This window comes from Plecotus auritus, assembly GCF_963455305.1.
Source record: "Plecotus auritus genome assembly, chromosome: 7".
Classification (NCBI taxonomy): Eukaryota; Metazoa; Chordata; class Mammalia; order Chiroptera; family Vespertilionidae; genus Plecotus; species Plecotus auritus.
This window is the reverse complement of record NC_137774.1, coordinates 9,274,343-9,287,484: the sequence shown is the minus strand read 5'-3', so window position 1 is coordinate 9,287,484 and position 13,142 is coordinate 9,274,343. Positions and strand designations below refer to the sequence as shown.

General features: G+C 48.3%; 1 protein-coding gene across 2 annotated transcripts; it reads left to right on the top strand.

The window, feature by feature from the left end:
• Nucleotides 1-653: 653 nt before the first annotated feature.
• GSDMA (gasdermin A) lies at nucleotides 654-10,278 on the top strand (the record flags this gene model as incomplete). Of its 2 annotated transcripts, XM_080678751.1 has the most annotated exons (11): nucleotides 654-867; nucleotides 1,054-1,234; nucleotides 4,206-4,371; nucleotides 5,166-5,262; nucleotides 5,778-5,825; nucleotides 6,529-6,555; nucleotides 7,119-7,139; nucleotides 7,846-8,000; nucleotides 8,477-8,591; nucleotides 9,298-9,371; nucleotides 10,036-10,278. In XM_080678751.1, 11 exons carry the CDS (start codon nucleotides 654-656, stop codon nucleotides 10,276-10,278), a joined length of 1,341 nt encoding a protein of 446 aa, XP_080534877.1. The 2 variants fall into 2 exon arrangements, with proteins under 2 accessions (XP_080534877.1, XP_080534876.1); XM_080678750.1 differs by lacking the exons at nucleotides 6,529-6,555; nucleotides 7,119-7,139 and having other exon boundaries at nucleotides 7,798-8,000.
• Between the last annotated feature and the right edge of the window lie 2,864 nt (nucleotides 10,279-13,142).

The following is a 13,142-nucleotide window of genomic DNA, read 5'->3' as shown; positions in this document are numbered from 1 at the left end:
AGAGATCACAGAGGAGGTGACCTGAATTAAGTCTTAAAGGATGACTAGTGACTCCAGATTGGAAGGGAGGTATTGTAAGCAGAAGGGAAGCAAAGGCAAAGAGCAGCGAAATGCCTGGATCTGCTGGGCAGGCCCCAGAGGGCAGTGGCTCCCACACCCAGGAGCCAGGAGGAGGGCACAGGGAAGTATGGGTACAGGGAAGTGACTCCAACCCCCAAATCAGGGCAACTGCCTCCCCAGGCTCTCAGCGCCAGTGGTGGCTGCCTCCGTCCCCTGGCAGCCCTGGTCCTGGCTGTCACAGTTCTCTGGGAAGATGAGGTGGGCATAGCTGTGTGAGAAGAGCTTGACTTCCATCACTGATGAAACGCTCCGGCCAGGCTCCAAGTTCGTGAATAAAATGTGTGTGGATTGAGGAGAGTCCTTGACAAAGAAAGGGCAGGGCTGGCTTCTCTAGCCAGCCAGTGGCTTTGGGCAAGCTGTCTCAGATTCGAGGCCTCACTTCCTCGTCATAAAATGAAGAATCCTTTGGTTCCTTTCAACGCAGAATTCCAAGAATCCAGGCGTCCTAAGGGTGATCCCTCTCTGCAGGGGCCGTCCCATGGCCTGGTCTCCCAACTTGTCACTCTTCTGTCTCCCCCGCAACCCCAGAGACAATGACCATGTTTGAAAATGTCACCCGGGCCCTGACCAGACAGCTAAACCCTCGAGGGGACCTGACACCCCTGGACAGCCTAATAGACTTCAAGCGCTTCCACCCCTTCTGCCTGGTGCTGAGGAAAAGGAAGAGCACGCTCTTCTGGGGTGCCCGGTACCTGCGCACTGACTACACCCTCCTGGATGTGCTGGAACCTGGCTGCTCACCCTCAAGTAAGCCTCGGGTGTGGGGTTGGGGACAGAGGAAGGGGGCCCAGGCATGAGCCTATGAGGAGGACCCCAAAGCTCCCTCTACCCAGATGTGGTTAGGTGTCATCTAGCCCGAAGTTCTCACGGGAGGTGGGGGACGGCGGGTAGATGCCTCTCGGCCCACCCCCTTTCATCTTCTCCCTCCTGCAGATCCAACAGACTCTGGGAACTTTGCCTTTAAGAATATGCTGGATGCCCGAGTGGAGGGACAGGTAGATGTGCCAAGGACAGTCAAGGTGACGGGGACTGCAGGACTGTCTCGGAGCAGCACCTTGGAGGTCCAGACACTCAGTGTGGCTCCCAAGGCCCTGGAGACCTTGCACCAGGAGAGGTGAGAGTTGGCAGGGATGGGGGCTACCAGGATGGGGTAGGGTGTTGCATGGAAAGGGTGCCTTGGTCCCTGAATTAAAGATCACCACAGGGGAACTCTCAAAGATGATGCTCTGGCCTATGGGTGCCTCCAAGCCACTTTCTAACCACTCCCCTGTCCTTCCACTACCTCTGGTACCACCACCCCACCACCCCTCCCCCCACCCCCGCAATCACACACATATGAAGATGAGTGTATTCACATGAACTTGCTCTATGACCTTGGAAAAGTCATTTCTGCTCTTGGGACCTCAGTTTTGTTTCCTGAAAAATGATGGGGTTGGATGGAAATCTCAAGGATTCCTTCCTACCCTAAGACTCTATGAAATACACTTTAAAAGAACAGGTCCTTAACTGCTCCCCACTGCAGCTTGAGCCAGCATTCTGCTCTCATAAATTACCTCAAGCCTGGCCCCCACACTCCCAGGGCAGCCCTTGGGATTGCTGCCCCAGCAGCACAAGGGGTGTGGCAGATGCCATGCTGATGCTGGGCACCTCAGATGTTTGGTTTGACAAGGGAACTGACTTTTAAGTAGTTAAGTAGTGGTTGAAAGAAGCAGGTGAAGGGTAGGGAGGCAGGAAGGAAGGACTGGGATGCTTGAGAAATCATCCAGTAAAATTTATATAGCTTTACTAAGTGCAATGCACCCTACTAGGTGCTGGAGTGCACTAGAACATCTTGGTCCAAGAACCTTGAGATCTAGGAGTGTGAGAAAAGTATATAACAGTAACTAGAATTCAAGGCAAGAAGTGGTGAGTGCCATAGGACGGGTTTGTCTGTGTTTTGTGACAGGTCAGGGGGACTTCCAGCTGGGGAAATGAGGACAGAGTTCACAGGGGACGCAGCCCATGATCTAGGCCTTGAAAGATGAGTAGAAATTGGACATCCAGGGCCGAGAGAAGGGCATTACTAAGGCACGTGGGTGAGAAATCGCAAAACTTATAGGGACCATGAAGAGGTATGAGTGGAGCAAAGGGAGATTAGGGTGAGCCCAGAACACACAGGAACCAGGTGCCTGCTCAAGGAGATGCAACTATTCTATAGGCACCAGAGGGACCCTGGCGATGCTCTGATGTATGTCATGATCAGTCTAACCAGATGGAGGAAGAGTGTTAGTTAGTGCACAAGAGACAGGGGTTTGAAGCAGTTGAAGCAGGCAGACCAGGCAAGACGCTGTTCCCCTATCCATCGGAGATGAAAGTGAGGACATGAGCTGGGAAAAGTAGTCAGAGCAAAGAGGGAGGAACGGGTGCAAGGCCTCTGGGGCAGCAGAATGGACTGGACCTGCCAACCGACTAGAGAGTGGGTTTTGTCAAAGACGACGCTAATATAGATCTAATGTACAGTGTGGGGACTATCGTTAATAATTCTATATTGTAGCCTGGATATTTGCTAAAAGTAGATTGCAGGTGCTCTCACCACACACACACACACACACACACACACACACACACACAAATGGTAACTGTGAGATGGACATGTTAATTAGCTTGATTATAATAATCATTTCTCTGTGTATATCAAAACATGTTGTACACCTTAAATATATATATAATTTTTATTGAAATAAATAAATTAAATATATAAGAATAAAAACCCCAAGATGACTTTGATATTTGACCCAAGTAATGACAGTAATAAAGACAGGAAGACCGAGTTTAGAAGTGTATTTGGAGAGAAAGATTGTGAGTTTCTTTTGGATGTTTTGAGTTCATGTTTCCACTGAGACAACAGGTGAGAGTGGTCAATACGTACTTGGAGTGACTATAGTTAACCACACTGTATTCTATATTTGAAAGTTGCTAGAGAGAGAAGATAGTAAAAGAGTTCTCATCACAAGAAAAAAAAATTGTAATTATGTGTGGTGATGGCTGTTAACTAAACTCATTGTGGTAATCACTTCTCAATGTACACATATATCAAATCATTATGTTATACAGCTAAAACTAGTACAGTGTTTTATGTCAACAAGACCCCAATTTTTTTTAAATGTTAAAGGTATTTGAAAATGAGGGTCTGGAGTTCAAGAGAGAAGTCAAGAGATAAATACATATGTGGTGATCAGCCACATAAAGGTTACAACTATAGGAATGGGGTAGGAGTTCAGAGAGCAGAGAACTGAGAACGGAATCTTAGACAACATAAAATTTTAGGGCAAATGTGATGCAGACAGAATGGATAGGATTTAGAAGCCAGAAAGACAGGAGAACCGGGGTGGCACCAGGTGATCAGAAGCCAGAAGACAGCATCTCACAAGGGGTTTGGACAGCAGGGTCCAATGTTGCTCGAAGTTAGGAAAGGTCTTTGAGTTTGGTAAGTGGGAAGTCGTTGTGGCTTCCGTTGAGGAGTAGAAACAGAAGCCAAAGCATGAAGAATTTTGGCGAAGGCGGGGAGGAAGTAAAAACAGGGGGTATAGGCATATCTTTTGACATATTTACCAATGAAGTGAAGGAAAGGAACAATGCCAGTTTGAGGAAGTAGCAAGATCAAAGGACATGTTTATGTATGTAGGCAAGTAGAAAGGGAAACTGGTGTTAACAGCAAGAGAGAGGATAAGAGACGGAAAGGCCCCTAGGAGAGATGCTAAGCTAAGAACAGGGAGGAAAGGGAAGGGAGTCCACCCCAAGGCCAAGGAAAGAGAGAAAGAAGCAACCACGAGGCTCTGTCCTGGGCCAGATGAGTGCCCAGTCTCTCTCTCAGCACCCTGGGGGTAGGGGTCATTACCCTCACTTTACAGATGAGGCCACTGAGACAGAGGAGCTGCCCTGCTGTCAGCAGCGATCTGAGTTTCAACCTCGGTCTTTCCTCTGAGTCCCCACTCTTTCCCTGACACCGCTATGCCTAGCACCTGGGCATGACAGAAGAAAAGGGGAGGCCAGGGCCCAGGCGGGGAGAAGCTCTGGATGATTCCCTTATGTTTCTCCTGCCACAGGAAGCTGTCAGCAGAACACCCGTTCCTGAAAGAGATGCGAGATCGAGGAGAGAACCTGTATGTGGTGATGGAAGTGGTGGAGACTGTGCAGGAGGTCACTCTAGAGAGAGCTGGCAAGGCAGAGGGTGTCTTCTCCCTCCCTTTCTTCGCCCCATTGGGGCTACAGGTTTGGTTCACACACACACACACACACACACACACACACACACACACACACACACACTTACATTCAGCCTCTCCACAGAGGCTGCATTGACTTTGCCCCATCAGTGCCCATCCAGGACACTATCAAGGACCCATTCTTTCTCCCTGCTCTTCAAGATCCAGTTCCCTGCTGGCCAGACATAAATGTGCCACATGCCACAGGGATCTATCAGAGAAGGGGAAACTCACAGTCATGGTATTCCCTCATGGTGCTCCCCATCTACAGGAGAGACATCCTTGTTCTCAGAAAGTTCTGTCTCATGGAGTTGACACCTAGGTTGGAAAATTCAATGTAAATAAGTAATGTTCTGGATACCTCTGTCTATTTTGTATAAATATTCAAGGGATGAGTTGGAACTGGGAGTAGGAGTTAGTCATGGAAGGTTTCTTGAAGGAGGTGAGCAAGGGACAGATTGCAAAGAGGAAGAAGGAACCAAGGCCTGGATGGAAGTTCTAAGGTGGGACAGGGATGCACAGGTCTGCCCAGTTCCTTCATGTGTCTGAACCAGGAAGGGAGATACAGATCATTAGTGGGATGACCTGTGGAAATGAGCAAAAGAGCTGTGAAGCCCACTCCATGGAGTCTGGACCAGGTAGAAAGGCAATCAGGGACACCAGGGAAGGGTTCCCAACTTCTTGTCTCCCCAAAGGCCCTCAAACTGGCCCTTCACTTGCACCCTCACCCCCCACTTCCACTTCCAATGTCTCATACTTAGGATCTCGGCAGATTCACAAATCCTCACTGTCTCATCCTAGGGATCCATCAACCACAAGGAGGCGGTAACCATCCCCAAGGGCTGCATCCTGGCCTTTCGAGTGCGACAGCTGATGGTCAAAGGGGAAAATGAATGGGGTGAGTAGACACCAGCGTGTTCTCCGCTCAAGACAAGACAAGAATTACCTGCACCAATACTAAGACATCCTGGTCCCCTCTTGTGGCAATGTCAGGGAATTAGTGAACCAGTGTGTTGTATGGTGGTCCAACTTCAAGGAATAGAACAGCAGGGGCTGCCCTGGAGAGAGAGTGAAGGGACTCCCGGTTCTGAGCATCTCCTGTGTGCTAGGCACTGCGTTAGCTTCGGGGGAGAGGGAGCTGAGAGCAATCAGCTTCAAGGAGTCTGTGGCCAGTGGAGGAAACAGACCCAGAAACCAGTACTCGAATGTAAGGGAGAGAAGACTGTTATCACAGGAAAGGATTTACAGAGGGAAAAAGGATTCCTTCTAGCAAGAGAGGAGGAGCTAAAGATGCAGCGAGGCATTTGAGGGCAGGGTCCCAGCCCTCAGTAGAGCCCATAGACGTGAGACTAGAGAAAGAAAGATGGAGCAGCTGTTTAAGGTTTCTGCTCTCCTCTCTCTTGCTCCTTACAGAGATTCCACATATCTACAATGATAACATGCAAACCTTCCTTCCTGCAGGTAAGTAAGACTGCTTCCTGGCTCCCCAGATCTTCTGCCCTACCCCTGACATTATCTGCTAAAGACTGTGCCTTTTAATAGCACACACACACACCATAATCCCCCTGCCAAGGAGCCCCTGGTTTTGTTTTCCAAGTCCCTAAAAATATCTATTCTGAACTCTAGGAGAGACAGATAAAGGCCTATGAATACCACCCAAGAGGGACAGTGAAACAGAAAGAGACTGAAAGGCACAATTGGAAGCAAAAATAAGACGTAGAGACAGTGTGTGTTCTCAAATTGTGGGCAGATGAGCTAACATAGTCTCCGTGTGGGTTGTGTGTGTGTGTGTGTGTGTGTGCGCGATTTTTTTTAAAAATGTATTTTTATTGATTTCAGAGAGGAAGGGAGAGGGAGAGGGATATAGAAACATCAATGATGAGAGAGAACCATTGATGGGCTGCCTCCTGCACACCCCCAACTGGGGATCGAGCCCACAACCCGGGCATATGCCCTGACTGTTGTGGCATATGCCCTGACCGGGAATTGAACTGTGACCTCCTGGTTCATAGGTTGACACTCAACCATTGAGCCATGCCAGCCAGCTGGCCTGGCTCTGTGTGTTTTTATAATGATCACTGATAAAGCTGCCTTGACAACTGCTCTAGATTAAAAGGCATGAGTAGGTGTTATGCTGACATACGTGCATTGTTTCTGTCTTCAGAAAAGCCAGAAGAGGAGAAGCTCATCCGTAAGTGTTTCCTGCCATTTCGCTGTAACTTTTTTGACTCAGAATTTTAAAACTCCAGTTGTTGTTTTATTACCTCCTCCATGGGACTGACAGGGAGCATGGCAGAGCAGATCTCAGCAAACAATCGTCCCTGAAACATGGCAGAAATGCCAGTTGTTTAGGGACAAGCAATGGAAAGGGGAAGTCTCTGCATGAGATGCCCAGGTGGGCTGATGCCCCAGACAGGACCGCTGTCCTGGAGGGCCTTAGTAGCTCTAACCTATTACGCACACCTCTGCAACTCCACCCACCGCCCAGCACCTGCGGAGGAAGCAGCTGAGTCACAGCGTTGACAACTCAATCCAGGTGCCATTTTCCCACTGCATTAGCTTTTCTCCTGACCCATTCCTGCCTCCCACGAATGGGACAAGAGTATCCTTAAACTGGCTGGTTATCCTAACCCCCCCATTAAACCTCATCGCCTGGCTGGGTATCCTAACCCCCCATTAATGTTTCATTGCCTGGGTATGGCTATTGTTTGGGAGGATTACATTCTTATCTTTTTTTTTTTTTTTTCTTCTCAGTCATCCAGGCATCTGATGTTGGTAAGGAATTTTGTGAGTTTCTCCTAAGATTTTGGTGTAGGAGAAGCATTGGGGTGGAGGGCGGGGAAGACAAGTGCTGAATCCCAGGTCGTGGGGATTGACGCCACCGCCAGGAAGCCAATCTCTCCAAAGCAGGCTGGACATTCTCCTAGAATGCCAGGTCCCTACAGGGTCAGGCCAAGGTTCAAGTCAACCCTGATCCACCCATATGCCTGTCTATAGACCCACCCACGGATCTCAGGAGCAGTCCCATCTTAGCCTTCACTCAGTCACCAGTCATTCTTCTTTGCCAACTAACTCAGGAGAAGGGGAAATAGACCTTCCTTCTCAACTTTTAGCCACTCAACTTTTAGAACCCTCCGCTCTTTCGGCTCCGCAGGCCGGATAGAACAGCCGAACAGGCCGGATCCGGCCCGCGGGCCGTAGTTTGCCCACGGCTGGCTTAGATGGTACTGTGGGTCCTGGGCCCCTCCTCGCCCCTAATTGCCTCCCCTCACACACACACATACGTATCTCAAGTCAGGGCTAATGGATAACTTCATAATTTCATTCCTTGGTCAAGAAAAAAGAGAGGCCAGGCTAAAGCTGGGAGCAGAGCACGGGACCTGTAAGGGGTGTGTGAAGGAGCCTGCAGGGAGAATGCTGTCTGAGTGGGGAGGGTGCCAGATGGAGAGCCGCCTGTTTGCCATGTTTACTGTCCCCACAGGGGAGATACATAAGGACTTCAAGACACTCAAAGAAGAGATTCAACGAGAGACCCAAGAAGTGGAGAAGCTGAGTCACATGGGACAAAGCTCCTTGCTCACGGCCCTCAGCAAACTTCTAGGAAAGAAAAAGGAGCTACAAGACCTGGAGGTCACGGTGAGGTCCCAGTGGAAGTGTAGGGGGGCGGGGAGGTTGGGAGAAGGGAGGTTTTTGGTGCAGCTGCAGCTGGGCGCCGGGGCGGGGGAGGCAGGGGGGATCTGACGCTGGCAGAAGGTGATCAGGGGCCAGGACTTGACAACAGATGCCTTCCCCAAGCTGGCCAAGTGCCCCAGGCTACCCTGGTGCCTCTGGAGAAGGACAAACAGTGCAGTTTCCAAAGCACATGCACCTTCCTGATGGACGGGGGAGGCAGCAGGCCAGCAGGGCCTTCTTGGAAGGGGGCCGGAACTTTCCTTTCCAGGATGCAAGGCTCAGGAACCAAGGAACCCCCGAGTCCAATATTTTCAGGACTTGATACCTTGAAAAAGAAATCTGGAAATCGGTGGAAGTTGACACATGTCAAGGGATTATGTGCCAGACACCGTGCTGGGCCCCTTCCTCGTGTTATCTTAGTCACCCACCTTTCCTCACAGCTTGAAGGGGCTCTAGACAAAGGACATGAAGTGACGCTGGAGGCACTCCCAAAAGATGTCCTCATATCCAAGGAGGTTATGGGCGCCATCCTCTACTTCCTTGGAGCCCTAACAGGTAAGTAAGGAATAAGGCCTTCATTTATACACCCTTTTGGTGATAGGAATGAATCACTGAGTGAATTCCCAAATGTGTGAATGAATGAATAAGTAATTGAATGAATGCCAGGCAAATTATAGCACAATTAAGTAGCTTATATCTACATTTTTAAAAATTGGTCTCATGCCTAAGGATTCACTTGGTCACCTTGGACAGTCTGAGAGGATGGCCTAGTCTTGCAAACAGAGGTTGGGATAACATATAGCTCATCTTATCACATGTTATCGATATTTGTTAGCATTCATTTCAGAGGGTAACATCATCTGATCTTGCCCCCTGAATTCTCTTCTTCGCTCTGCAGGAAACATCCCCCCACTTAAAAGAATTCTCTGGTCCTTTAGGTATAAGCTGAGACGTTTGCTCTCTTAAGAAGTCTGCCATCAAATGCCAAGACCAAAGTAGACCCCTCCCCTATGGCTCCCCTAACACTGTGTACTGTGTTTGCACGTTCCTTGGTTTTCTCCACTAGACTGCAAGTTCCTTGAGTGAAGGGAGTACATTTTTACCGAACATACTCAGGAAAGGTGCCTGGCCCAGAGCAGGCATTCACCTGTGGCTGGATGGATGAATTCATCAATGCTGGAAGTCCGGACGTGTACCCAGGTGGAGTCTGTAGTTCCCTATGCACCAACAACACACATCTCTTTCTCTGCTCTTTCTTCAGAGTTAAGTGAAGCCCAACAGAAGCTGCTGGTGAAATCCATGGAGAAAAAGATCCTGCCTGTGCAACTGAAACTTGTGAGAATAAGCAGCAGATACCTGGGAGAGGCGGGGAGGGAGTCAGCCAGAACCAGGGAAAAGAGACAAACGTCGCCTCCTGGCAGAACCATCCTGGAGGGCCTCTGTCTTACCCCAGCACCTCATACCCCTTCTTATCTATCTCATTTCTTCCTTTTTGCTATTTCACAGCTAGAGATAGAAGAGAAGATGTCTGGGCAGTTATCTGGGTTTTTCAGCCTGATCGTGGAAGGAGAGACAGAACACTCTGGTTTTGCTTAGTCCTAGCCAAGTGATGTGAACTCATCTTTTACTGTCTCTGAGTAAATGAGCCTAAAAACAAACGAGCTGCGCTCTGTACAGGGTTGTTAAAAGGTCCAGACGGGCCCTGGCCAGGGTGGCTCAGTTGGTTGGAGCACCGTCCCATACACCAAACGATGGCGGGTTTGATCCCCGATCAGGGCACATTGAGGTCAGGGCACTTTAATCGATGTTTCTCTCTCTCCCTGACTCTTTCTAAAAATCAATGTTTAAAAAAAAAAAAAAGGCCCAAGTGGAGTTGTAATGTAATGTAATGAAAGGAGTTATAATAAGAGAAAGGTAGGCATCTGTGGTTTTTATGAGTTAGGAGAAAGGAAAAGAGGTTTCCAGTTCTTTCTTTTCATGCTGTTTTTGTTCCTTCCAGGTGGAGAGCACAATGGAACAGAATTTTCTACGTGACAAAGAGGGTGTTTTTCCCCTGCAGTCTAACCTGCTCGCCTCCCTTGGGGAAGAGGAACTGATCCTCACAGAGGCCCTAGTGGGGCTGAGCGGCCTGGAAGTGCAGAGATCGAGCCCCCAATACACATGGGACCCAGACACCCTCCCCCACCTCTGTGCCCTTTATGCTGGCCTCTCCTTCCTGCAGCTACTGACCAAGGCCTCCTAAGCTTGCCTTTTCCATCGGCTTCTTGCTTCCCTAATGCCTCCCCTACCTCACTGTGCTATGTCCTTAACATTCAAGGGCATTTCATAGCCACCAGGCCGAGGAGGATGAAAACCCTAGCTGATCCCCCAAGATAACCAATTTCCACTTGACCAACTCTGTATCTCCTCCTGCCCCTGTAGCTCTGCCCATCCGCTGATGCTTAAGTCCTCTGAGAGTAGAAACACTCAGATTTTTAAAATTATGAACCATTTCAGCAAAACCTAAGTTAATTAATTTTCTATCCCAATCCCTCAATCTTGTGCTTTTAAAAATCAAGCTTTACTGGAGTTAATGGAAAATATTTCACTTTGGATGAAATGTCTTTGGTGTTTTCTTTAAAGAATCTGTCATAAGGAAATTCTTAACTTGTGCCAGAAAAGAAAATAGACATTGTCATACTACATATAGATCATATGTACATGAATACTATTACACTGTCCTCAGGCCAGCTGGGAAATACTCAGAGAAGAACTATGAGGGCACAGAATGTGGAATCTAGATTCTAAAGTGAGATATCATCAAAGCAGCTTGTCTTCATAGAGGAGCCTTTGGAGGCCTCTGGACTTGGGTTAAGGGACTGGGAAAGGCAAAAACCTAGAGATACATTGTACAAACCCCAAACAAGAGTAAGACAACTTTCAAGTTTATTGGACAAAAATGCAGATAGACCCTGGCCAGGTAGCTCAGTTGGTTAGAGCATTGTCCCAATATGCCAAGGTTGTAGGTTCAATCCCTAGTCAGGGCACATATAAGAATCAATCAATCAATGAAGTGAACAACAAATCGATGTTTCTCTCTCTCTCCCTCTCTCTAAAAACAAACAAATGAATAAATAATTTTAAAATGCAAATAGGTGATTTTAAAAAAAAAGATACCTGCCTGGCCAGTGTGGCTCAGTGGTTGAGCATTGACCTATGAACCAGAAGGTTGAGGTTTGATTCCTGGTCAAGGCGCATGCCCAGGTTGCGGGCTTGATCCCCACTGGGGAGAATCCAGGAGGTAGCTGATCAATGATTCCCTCTCATCACTGATGTTTCTCTCTTTCTCTCCCTCTTCCTTCCTCTCTGAAATCAATATATATATTGACCAACAACTTTTAAAAAAAGAAATTGTGCTATTATCTTCTGATTTCACCTTTTCCTCTTCTGCTCTCAGTTCAGGGTGGTTGTGGGAGGAAGTGATATGGGTAGACTTGCATATGGACCTGCTAACATGGATATTACAATCTCATAAAACTGCTAGAGTTATACCATCCTCCTCCGACTAAAACTTGGTTTTAATATCTTTCACCAACCCCTTTTAAAATAGTTTTGTGGATGGAATAATTTCTCCAAGGTTTTTGGCCCCAGGAGTCAAACTCTTCCCCTTCTTAGCCACCCCTGACCTTGATTAGTTCCCTCACTCACCAAGAATTCATGACCAACTCACAAAGACTTTGTGTTAAGCCATCCTCCCCGATTCTGGGGCATGTTCTAAGGCCTCACTCTATTGCTCAAGGACATACTGAGTAGTTATCTGCTGACTTGATTGTTCTAATCTTATGATGTAAACGTAATAAAGAGGTGAGCTAACACCCTAACTATCCAGAAGGGTAACTTCGTAAAGATGAACAACGAGGCTCACCTGTTTTCTTCCTTTGCCATTCTCGCCCACCTTCAGTTACAGATACGGCGTTATGAAGAGGCTTTAATGAGTTTATTCCAGTGATGACTCAAAAGTCCTGTTATCCATTCCCGAGCCCTACGGGGAAGGGGGATAGTTAGGGAAGAATTGGTCAAGGCATGTTCCCCTAAAACTGGAGCACACATTTTTCCATTTAGCAAGTGGCTGTTTAGTGCATGAGCTACTTGGTACAATAGTATGAAAAGGATATGGTAAAGTCCTGGTCAGGGAGCTCAGTTGGTTAAAGCTGTGGTTGGCAAACTGCAGCTCGCGAGCCACATGCGGCTCTTTGGCCCCTTGAGTGTGGCTCTTCCACAAAATACTATGGCCTGGGTGAGTCTATTTTGAAGAAGTGGCGTTAGAAGAAGTTTAAGTTTAAAAAATTTGGCTCTCAAAAGAAATTTCAATCGTTGTACTGTTGATATTTGGCTCTGTTGACTAATGAGTTTGCTGACCACTGTGTTAGAGCATTGTCTGGATACACCAGGGTTGCAGGTGTGATCCTTGGTCAGGGCACATAAGAATCAACCAATCTATATATATAAAAGGCTAATATGCTAAGTGTCCCTCCCACTGTCGGACTGGTCGCTATGACACACACTGACCACCAGGGGGCAGATGCTCAACACAGGAGCTGCCAAGCTGCAGTGACTTGACAGTGGAGGTTCTTGGGTGATGCACCCCGAAAACAGAGAGGAGGGAACCTGATTCTTTGCCAGCCGCATGATTCCACTTTTGGCTGTAGGTTATATTGTTGCTGGGACACTGTCGCCCCAAATCTGGTTTACTGAACTCTTAGGTTTTCGTTCCACACCCTGTACAACAGCAAGTTTGCAGAGTGCTCTCTCGCACTCCAGGACCCCTCAGGGGATGTCCCAGAGCCAGTTTCGGCCTGATCCCCGCAGGCCAGGCTGAGGGACCCCACCTGCCGAGGGACCCCACCTGCCGAGGGACCCTACCTGCTGGAAGGACCCCGCTCACTGCGCAGACACTGGGGATAGACCCAGGAAGTTGGCTCCAGGGCGTGTCCAGCCCCTCTCACCCAGTCCCGCCCCACTGGCCACCTTCTAATTAATTTCCTTTCAATGTGGACAAATCTGTGCACCGGGTCACTAGTAAATGCATAAATAAGTGGAACAACAAATCGATGTTTCTCTATTTCC